Genomic DNA, 10,606 nt, shown 5'->3' on the forward strand with positions numbered 1-10,606 from the left:
TTTAATTACAAGTCGTACCCATATGGATGGACAGTGTTTGAGGGAAATCAAATTCAAGCCCCCTTAGGGACTTACTGAGCTTGGTGAAACCAAGTTTACTGAAACTCATTTTTATTGTTATTATTATAGCCTAAAACTGAAAAATTCAAGCATTCTAGTTTTTGCTAGACTATTTTCTCTGTAAACTGTTCTCCATACTTTGTTACTTTCTATATAAGCAACAATCTTTTTGGTTGCTTATTATTAAAAGCTTTTACGCCTATACAGCTCTTATTTACAGCTTTTTTCCACTTGAGGTATAATTTTATTTTAAAAATTTTTTGTAGATTTACACATAAATGTACCATATATATAAATTTAAATGTCCGCTGATATAAAATTTCAAGATATCAGTATAAGGAAACCTAATCAATGCTTCCTAGGCGTCCATCTCTAAAATTAGTCCAAATAATTGTTCTGGACAATTTCTAGACAAAATCTTGATTGGAACACAATTAACCATTGAGTCAAGTTCAAGGGACAGAGTGTTGATAAAGTGCAAGGTTTTTTGTTGTTTGTACAGCAAAAAAGGATATTAACACAAAAAAGATCTGTCATAATTAAAATGTACTCCTGCTTCTATTCCGAAGAAAGAAAATAGCATTAAATTTTATTGGTAATTTTTCAATGATGGTACTGAAAGTTAAAATGCAAAAGGATAGAGTAATTTTACAATAGCATAAATGATAATTCAGATATAGAAAGAAAATTGATATTGATTTGTCTCAACTTTTTGTAGCGTTTTGCTGTTGTTGTTGTTGTTATCGTTGTTGATGTTGTTGTTGTTGATGATGAATTCTCTCTGGCATTAGTTATTTTGGGCAATTGAAGTGATGCTTCCGGTTTCAAGAATGATTTTCACAAGCATTACAACTGCTTTGAGGTTATCCGAAAAAAGAGCGCCCTTTTTAACGCCCAGGAAACCTTCTGTTAATTTTTTGGGAGCCTTCTCTTTAATCTCTTGTGGCAGCTTGCTTCGAAGCTTGTTGTACAATTTGCATTCTTTCTCTTCTTCTTCAGCTCGTTGGATGTGACTGAGTTTATTTCTTCGCGTTAATTCGGTTTTCACATCGTTCACAACATCAATCAATATAGCCGACTCGTTCATTTGTTTGTTTTTCTTGTCCGCTATGTTAGTTTGGACTTGCATGGCCCGTTTAGCCGCAGTGAGGCTCTGAATTTGATTTGGACTCGCACCCTGTGCTTTTGCAGTTTGCAGAAGACTCTGGAAGTAATTCTGCAAAGCAGCAGGATTATGTTTCAGGGAAGTTTTCTGAAGTTGTTCTGTCAATGTTATAAGCTGGTCAATTTTCTCCTGAAGCTCCTCCTGTAGCTTCATGTACTCATTCATAGCACCCAAAACTGCCCCTTCCATTGAATTGTTGTTCGAATTCCACCTTTTGATGAGTTCTTCTGGCACAACCCATTCAACTTTTTCCACTGGTTTCAAAATGAACCGGGCATTTTTGTGCTTTTCCCAATGACATTTATGGGGACATATATAACAGAAGCCTTTTTGATTTCCAGTTTTGTTGATCGCTGCGCACCCTGCTTTCTGCGAATCGTCAAGAATGCAAATTTCATGACATGTAACGTGGCAATGCGTGCAAAGAGTTGTAAATTTACCAGCCGGCACATCTTCTGTTTTGACTTCTTGCTTTGTAACCTTCACTTTATCGCCCGGAGAAGTTCCAATTGCATTTGCAATGGCCTCCAGGTTCAACAAAAGATTTGCCGCCTTGCTGGCACCTTCGAACACTTTTTTTTCTACTAAGACACACGTATCGTATATCGAAAGCCTGTTTTGAGTTACCTGAGCAGATTGCTCAGTCGGTACAGGCTCCATTGAGGACAAATTCCGAGCCAACTGCCTTTGTCCTGACATACAAAGTTTCCACCAATCTCTCAATTTCTGGCTCTTCTTATCTTCCATGACATCAACTCGGAAAGCTGCATTGTTCACTTCAACAACCAATTGAGGATCAATAGGCCAGTCCAGTTCTTTCAAGACCTTAAAGACTGGAGGTGTTGCCACGTCACTGAAAGTAATCACAGTTCTCAAACATCCACGGACGTTTTTCGCAAACAACTGGTACACATTGGTGATCGTTCCGGTGATCCCGGCTGTTGCTCTGGTTTCTCCCGCTTTTGAGCACAAGACAATTGTGTTCATTTTTGGGATGACCGTAAACATTTCTTTCATCGAAGCTGTAATGAAGTTGTCACGGTTTAGCCCACTTTTAAGCATAGCTGTATCTCCATAGCCTGGGGTATCAATAATGTACAAAGTTGAGTCATCAAATGCTTCCGAATGAGGTCTCAATTTGTACACGGTAATGTTTTTGGTAACCGATTCGGCTTGGTTTGCATTTCTATCATCGACGAGCAGAACCCGATGACTATCTGACAGTTCTCCACCGAGAAGAAACGATACGAATGCATTGATTTGGGTAGTTTTCCCGGTTCCTGTTTCTCCCACAAACATTATAGCCCTCGATTTGTCATCCTCTATATTAGTGTATGGGATATTTTCTTCAAATTCAGGAGCAACTTCGACAATTAGAACCGATACTTCGTCCTTGTAGTCTTGTGTTGAGCAGCAAATTACTTTGCGTGTAGTGAAGCCTAAGAACAACGTGTCTTCGGTCATTTCCCAGGCTTTCTTACCGCTTTCATGTTCCCAAGGTCTTGGATCCTTGGTTGTCAGGGGCAAACTTAGCTCAGATTGATTTTTTAGGTAAAAATCAATCATTCTGCTCACAACACTGGGTCTCTTCTTTGTTAGTTTTTGTACGGCTGGGGAAAATTTGGACATGCCTGCTAGAGTACTTGAGGCAATTCGAACCTCGTACAGAGTATTGGAGTTCAAATCATTGCTAATGTATTTTTCTAACAGGACTGAAGAATCCGAGGAGTTGTCAATTTTCAAACTGTCCCACTCTTCGTTCTCTGTATAGCAGTTGTCAAAGGAATCACTTTCAGGTGATGGCTTGGGGCGCCATTCTAAGTAATATTCGTCAACTTGTATCATATCGTTTTCACTTTTTTGCCACGTTACCAATAGTTTTTGCTCCTTTACTTCTATTTGAAGACCAGCGGGAGGAAGCGGTAGAAATCCAGTAACAATCAAATCATCTTTCCCATCATTTGAGGACAAAATAATATCGCCAAAACGAGTTTTTTGCTTTTTCCCTTTTCCTCGAGCTTTTCCTATCATTCCAAATGCAAACTCAATGTCTTTTCGGTGCGAAGACATGCTTTTCAGTTCGCACAATTCTTCAAAAGTCCTGTAGAATACTTGCATGTTTCGTTGGTCTTCGAACCATTCGGTGTCGCTGTCATCTGATTGTGAAGATCCCTCGTCGCTAGATCCATCGCGTGTCATTTCGATCACTTTGTCAAGTTTTGCCTCGAGAGGATGTTTATCCCGTTGCAACTCATTGCAGCTTATGTTAAGGGTTAACTTGTGATCCCATTCCATTACTGAGTTTCCAGTCAAAGAATTTGAGAAGCCATTTTCTTCAAGGTATCTAAACAACCTCTCTAATTCAGAATTTTCAGCTTGTTTGAACTGATAAAACTTGGCTGCTAATTTCTCCTGCTTTTTCACTGTTTCAATGATGACTTGAACCTGCTTCGTAAGTTCATTTTCACTTGCTTTGTTGCTTCTCAAGTCTGCGAGGAGCGAAGATGTGTTTTTTTTGAAAGTATCTACAGTCTTGCTGTATTTGCCCATAAAACTTTCCAACTGTTTTTGTGCCCTGGGCATAAACTTCAAGTGATCAGCCAGTTGCAATGTTTGAATATCTTGCTGGGTTCTCCGGACGATGCTCAACGCAGAATAGATACTTTCAGTTACATGTCCATCCACTTTCAAGACTTTCAAGTCATTGTTTGCGTTCGAAGTCGACAATGGCAGTAATGAAAACGATAGTGTATTATTTGAGGTCACCTTGGCCACCTGAAATTGTTTCAAAGCTTTTGCTATATCATCCAAGCTACTGATGTGCCCATCAAATTCCCCGAACCCCCCAAAGCATTTTATGTCAAAGTTTTCCAATGAAATTTCCCTTTCTGGCGCCTCTTCTTGACAAGATATTGTGTTGGTGTCTACTAGTATTTTATTCAGAGCTCGGGATAGGACATCTGTAACTTCAATAACTTCGTCTTCTGAAGAACATTTTTTTGTCATTGACATGTGAGCAGTTTCGCCTTCTGTCACCATATCGACAAAATGAGTACATTGTTGGCCGTCAATGGAAGTCAGCAGATTGTTTGTGATCATTTGCAGCCACATTGATTTTATTTGTCTAGTCCGCTTGTATTTAGTGCATGATAAGCTGACTCGGGCGCTCGTTTTGCTATCTCCATACCCATCTAAGAATTTGACAGAATTATCCAGTTTGGATACTCCCAGATCAACGTTCAGAGCTTCTTCGGTGGTGAGCCGATATTGACGACGAAGATCGTCTAAACTGGCTGATACGAAAGATTCGAGGCCACAAGCATCTTTAATTAGCTGGATATTATCAATCTGATCTTTTCCGATGACATTTAGTTCCCCTACAAATTGTCGCGTGAATGCGTTGTACACCATTCCCAGTTCAATTTGGTGTCCAAGCGAATGGAGCTTCAATTTTTCCTCCACATCCATAGCTTCCTTTCTAAACATTTTTGTGAGAAAACCAGCACAATTAACAAAGAAACTATTTCCTACCCTTTCTCATAGAATAATTATATATATACACACACGCAAAGATATATATATATATATATATATATATATATATATATATATATATATATATATATATATATAATATGTATATGCAAATTCAAATCCCGGTAAAAAATTGAACTCCAATGATCACCGTTTTTCGATGCGAAATTAAGCTGCATATTAAGATCTAATTTTTATCAAAACAATTCTTAACAAAACTTAACCGGAAAAAAGTTCAGCGCGTTATATACCTGGGTTTAGGGTCTGTCAACCTTCAAACAAAAGCTTGGGTGAACAAAAGGCCTTAAGTCACTAAGCAATAACGTAATGAACACCTGATCTAGATAGATGAAATGAAACGATTTCTGATTAATCGAGGTCGTATTTCTTGATGAAATGAAACGATTTTTGTAACGCCTTTTTCAGTCACAAAAGTAAAATATTAAAATACCACAGATTTCGAAAAACGAGGTCAATTGGTCATGCTCTACTCTGCATCTTATATTTGTTGAATGAAATCATCAAACTTGTGGCAACTGAGGCCACAAAAGCTTTTGTAGCGCAAAAGCTTTCTCGTACAAAAGCTAGCACAAAACCTTTTAGCACAAAAGCTTTTCTAGCACAAAAGCTTTTGTTCAGTGACAAAAGCTTTGTGTGACAAAAATAAATGAACCACAAACTTGAAGGAAATTCAACTTGCAGACATCAAATCAAAGATACTCACGAAAACTCTGTGGAACTCTCTGAAAGAACTTTGTGGGAACAAAATTAAGAAAAACTTGCAAAAGAGATATATCCACTAAATCTGTTCTTTTCTTTTGCAGAAATATGCTTACATTGACATCCAGAGAAAAATACAGAAAACATAAACTACTTTCAATTAGAGTAATTTTTTGTAATAAAAAGTTTTATATTATAAATTTTGCCTCTACAGTGATGGTAAGTGTTCAACCGCAAAAAAAAATTTTAAACTTTATATTAACCATTACTCATTTATAAACTTTAAACTCATTTTTAAACTCTATATTAACCATTACTGATTTATAAACACAAAATCATATCTGTTCTTAAGCAAAACACGTTAAAAATAATAACTTCAAGTTTACCTATCAAAATTACATCATTCTACTAAAAAAATCGCAACAAAATTACTTTTTCGAAACTTTGCCCATCAAATTAAAGTAATTTATCACATTTCCGCACCATTTTTCTTGGGTAGTTCTAAATGATCGTATTTTGTTATTCTGAAAATAAACACAAAGTAAGGCTGAAAAATGAGTTTGAACTGAAAGTTATCTTCAACTATAAATAAGCCTAAAATTGTGAAGTGACAAAATCACATCTATAACTTAAGCAAAGGCGTTAAAAATAATAATGTCAAGTCTACCTTACAAAATCACATTATTTTACTAAAAAAACGTAACAAAATTACTTTTTCGAAACTTTGCTCATCAAATTCACGTAATTTTGTCACATTTCCGCACCATTTTTCTTGGATAGTTCTAAATGATCGTATTTTGTTATTTTGAAAATAAACACAAGTTAAATCTGAAAAATTTATGAGTTTGAAATGAAATGTCTTTTAAACTATAAATAGGCCTCAAATTTTGAAGTGACAAAATCACATCTATAACCTAAGCAAAGGCGTTAAAAATAATAATGTCAAGTGTACCTTACAAAATCACATTATTTTACTAAAAAAAAACGTAACAAAATTACTTTTCGAAACTTTGCTCATCAAATTCACGTAATTTTGTCACATTTCCGCGCCATTCTTCTTGGATAGTTCTAAAGGATCGTATTTTGTTATTCTGAAAAAAAAACACAAAGTTAAGTTGAAGAAAATGAGTATGAACTGAAAGTTACCTTAAACTATAAATATATTTGTAACATAAATAAAGATAAAAAACTACCATAAGCAAAAATAGAAAAACATAGCAGGACAAGTCCAGAAATACCATTCAATGAATTGAATGGAAAATGCAGACGTACTCTACCTGACCAACAGATCAATTGAACAATGCCAGCCAGAACACAAACAAAATCATCTCAAAAAATTGAGAAACTAAAAGAATCAAAACTAAACAAAAATATACTCATTGCTAATACTCTTGAACCTTTTAAACCTCAGGCAAAATTTTACCTTTAAAAATACCTATATCAAAAATATGTTCAAAAGCAATTTTTGTTTCTGAAATCGTTCCAGTATTAAATCTTGAAGACCGTTAATTCGAAAATGAACAAAAAAATTTAGAAAAAACAAGAAACCGATTGCAAATTATAAGGAAATGTTGCTAAAAATTGTGACATAAATATCTTCAGAATCTTTTCTGAGTCCCTAGAGGCTATCCAGTATCCCAATTCCAAGCTTTAAAAAACTCGGTGGCTCATAGATTGATAGGCAATAATTTTTAGAAAAAAAATTTCAAACTTCGAAAAATAGAAATTCGGTCTATTAGAATTTTGAAAGCCATTCAATTGCTCCTAGCAACTATTTATTAACATACTGTCAAACCCTGGATAAGGTTATCTGGCTACTGAGGCAAGAAAAAATTAAATAAAATACTAATAATTTGAGAAAACTTGAACAAAAATTGCAAATTTTATCGAAAAACTTCTTAAAGTCGGAAGTTAAATTGTTGAAAACAAATCCATTGAAACTAAAAACCATGCAATAACTTTATATCAGAACGTAGAAAATGTTTTCTCGCACTTGAGAGTGGACGAAAATCAAAAACTGACAAAAACTTTAGGAAGCCTGTAACGGCTGCTCTCCTTGTGTTTCACAAAGAAAGTTTTACACCGCCCAGTTCGTTCTGAGTGGTTACAAAATCTGTCCGGATACTTCGTTTATGCAGTTTGCTTTTGTAACTGTATATCCGCTCTGCTGTACTTACCGTTGCATTACAAATTCAGTTCGTAACTATTGGCTAATCTTGGTTTTTTCAACTATCAATTTGAACTGGATTGCTACAGATCACACAATACGGGATCTCTTTATGTATACCAGTTCAATCCGATAGAAAAAACAAATCGAAGACGAAGATATATGTCTAAGATCTGTTTGTGCAAAAATATTTAAATTTAAACTTAAGTTGGCTTTGGCTTTTTGTACTCACAAGTTGAGAACGCCAGAAGTTGGGGTTGTAACAGTTGAATTTCAGCTCCAATAATTCGTAGATACAAGACACAGTAACAGAATTTACTGCTCAAGAATAATATTTTGAATACAAGACACAGTAACAATTTACTGCTCAGGAATATTTCTAGTTCAAGACACAGTAACACGTTATTTACTGCTCAAGACAATTTGTTTTGCAATATTTTGCTGAGTTATACTTTCAGCAGTTTTCTGCGGCTACTACGTTGAGTTTTGTGTGTTGCTTTTGTTATTTCCCCCTTTTCTCTTTTTTCTCACGTGACAAACTGTAACTAGAACTAGAACTATAACTATTAAATGACTAGGACAACAGAAAGTGTTTTGTTTCTATTTTCCCGCCTACGCAAGCTTAGTGAGCTCAGCTCCAACATCGCAGGCCCTGTTTTCCTTCGTGAAAACATCTTCGTCCATTGATAGTACTGGAGCGAGCTTCACTACTGGTCTCTTGTAGTATCCATCTTTCGATCGGATTGTCGCTGATCGAATCACTCCGTCGGAACCTTCAAAGGTTTCGATTATTCGACCCAGATCGTAATATCCACGTTTGTCACTGTCTTCCACTAACCACACAAGATCACCCTGCTGAAGACTTCTGTCCGTTGTGTTTTGCCATTTCTTTCGACTGTTCAACGTTGGCAAGTACTCTTTACGGAATCTGTCCCAGATGAGGTCTGCGTAAGCTTGCGTTTGTCGGAAGAGCTTGCTATGATCAACAAATTGCTCTGAACCTGATAGATACGGTAAAAAAAGGTTCTTGTTGCTAAGAAGGAAATGGTTTGGAGTAATAGCTTCTAAATCGGTAGCATCAGAACTGACCTGTGTCAGCGGTCTAGCATTCAGCGTCTGTTCAACAAGACACATCGTGGTTGACAGAACATCTTCCGTGACTGATCGATTGCCCAGCACTGCATACATTGCCTTCTTGCAACTCCTAATCAGTCTTTCCCACACTCCTCCAAAGTGTGGGGCTGCAGGTGGGTTGAATTTCCATCTGATACCTTGTTGAATCAGATGTTCTTCAATTTGCCTCTTGTTCCATGCTGCTATATACTCTGCCAGTTCTTTTTCAGCTCCAACAAAATTTGTCCCGTTATCGCTAATCATTTTGACCGGTTTGCCTCTTCGAGCAATGAATCGCATAATTGCGTTCAGACAACTATCAGTGTCTAGTTTTGGTACAATCTCTATATGTATCGCACGTACAGCAAGGCATGTGAATAGACAGCACCAACGCTTTTCGTTTCTTCGACCAATCTTTACTGTGAATGGTCCGAAGTAGTCTACGCCCACATTCGAGAACACTGTTGATGCGACTAATCGTTCTTCAGGTAGATCTGCCATGACTGGTGCCTTTGTTTGGGCTCTTCCCTTTCGACATCTAATGCATTTGTTTTTGATCGATCTCAAAGCATTTCGTATGCCTAGGATCCAGAATTTCTGCTGGACTATGTTTCTGACATGTTCAGTACCTTCGTGGTGATTATTCTTATGTTCATTTTGCAAGAACAATTCAACTACATGGTGCTTCCAATGTAACAGTATTGGGTGCTTGGTTTCGAAGTTCAGATGACTTTTACATATTCTGCCTTGAGCACGAATAAGTCTTTTGGAATTTCCTTTTCAGCCTTGAGAGATTTCATCTCTTCAGTAAACTGTTCTTGCTGCAGTAGTCTGAAGATGCTTGCTTGTGCATCCTCTCTTTCTTAAACACTTAGTGTTTTTGTTGCCGGTTTGTGTTTTTTGAATACACGCTGTATGTATGCCATTGTATTTACTAGTCGATTGTAATTGCTGAATCGTTCCTACTGAATCCTCGGCTTCTTCTCTTAGACCTTTGCTGAGAAGACCATTTTGTCGTTTTGTTCATCTGAAGCAAATGTTAAATTCAACTGTTCAGGCCATTCGTTCTCTCCTTGCTTCAACCAGGCCGGCCCAGTGAGCCATTCGCTTCTCTTAAGTTCGTCAACATTGATCGCTCGTGTCCCGATGTCAGCTGGATTGTTAATACCACTCACATGATTCCACTGTGAAACATTAGTTGTATCCAAAATCTCAGCTACTCTGTTTGCAACAAACACCTGTTGCTTACGGTGGGAGCTATGAATCCATTGCAAAACAGTAGTGGAGTCTGACCAAAAGTTGCAACTCTGAATCTTCGATTCGTGTTCCTTCACTATCTGTTCCTTAAGTCTCACCGCCATCACTGCTGCTTGTAGTTCCAAGCGTGGTATGGAAAGGTGTCGCATCGGTGCGACTCGGCACTTTCCGATTACAAATGCTAAGTCTGCTGAGTATTCTTTGGGTTTTGAACGTAGGTATGCCACAGCGCACATTGTGTCTTCAGATGCGTCGGCAAACACATGAAGTTCCCATTTGTCCTTGGCTGTGCTGAAGTATCTTCTATCAATGCTGGTTTCTGCAACTTCTGGAAGCTGCGCCTTCCACTTCAGAAACTCTTCTTCTTCGTTAGGTTCCACTGAGTTGTCCCAATGTTGTCCATTTTTGGTCCAGATGCTCTTCAGGAGTCGTCTCAAATGGACACTGAATGGTGCAAACAGCCCAAGAGGATCAAACACTGAAGAAACTAGAGATAAGATCTTCCTTTGGGTGATTGGGGTCTCAGCTTCTTTGCTTGTACCTCTACAAACCTGTAGGCTATCATCAGTAATCGTCCACTGAAGCCCAAG

General features: G+C 37.3%; 1 protein-coding gene across 2 annotated transcripts; it reads right to left on the reverse strand.

Annotated features, from left to right (window-relative positions):
• Positions 1-648: 648 nt before the first annotated feature.
• Positions 649-5,238, reverse strand: LOC142355938 (uncharacterized). Of its 2 annotated transcripts, none has more exons than XM_075407944.1 (2): positions 5,095-5,238; positions 649-4,703 (listed from the first exon to the last, which is right to left on the reverse strand). In XM_075407944.1, the coding sequence occupies exon 2, from the start codon at positions 4,691-4,693 to the stop codon at positions 848-850; it is 3,846 nt and encodes a 1,281-aa protein (XP_075264059.1). In that variant the 5' UTR covers positions 4,694-4,703; positions 5,095-5,238; the 3' UTR covers positions 649-847. The 2 variants fall into 2 exon arrangements, with proteins under 2 accessions (XP_075264059.1, XP_075264058.1); XM_075407943.1 differs by having other exon boundaries at positions 5,011-5,238.
• Between the last annotated feature and the right edge of the window lie 5,368 nt (positions 5,239-10,606).

This window comes from Convolutriloba macropyga, unplaced genomic scaffold (genome assembly GCF_964194025.1).
Source record: "Convolutriloba macropyga unplaced genomic scaffold, txConMacr16.3 SCAFFOLD_908, whole genome shotgun sequence".
In the NCBI taxonomy this organism is placed as follows: Eukaryota; Metazoa; Xenacoelomorpha; order Acoela; family Convolutidae; genus Convolutriloba; species Convolutriloba macropyga.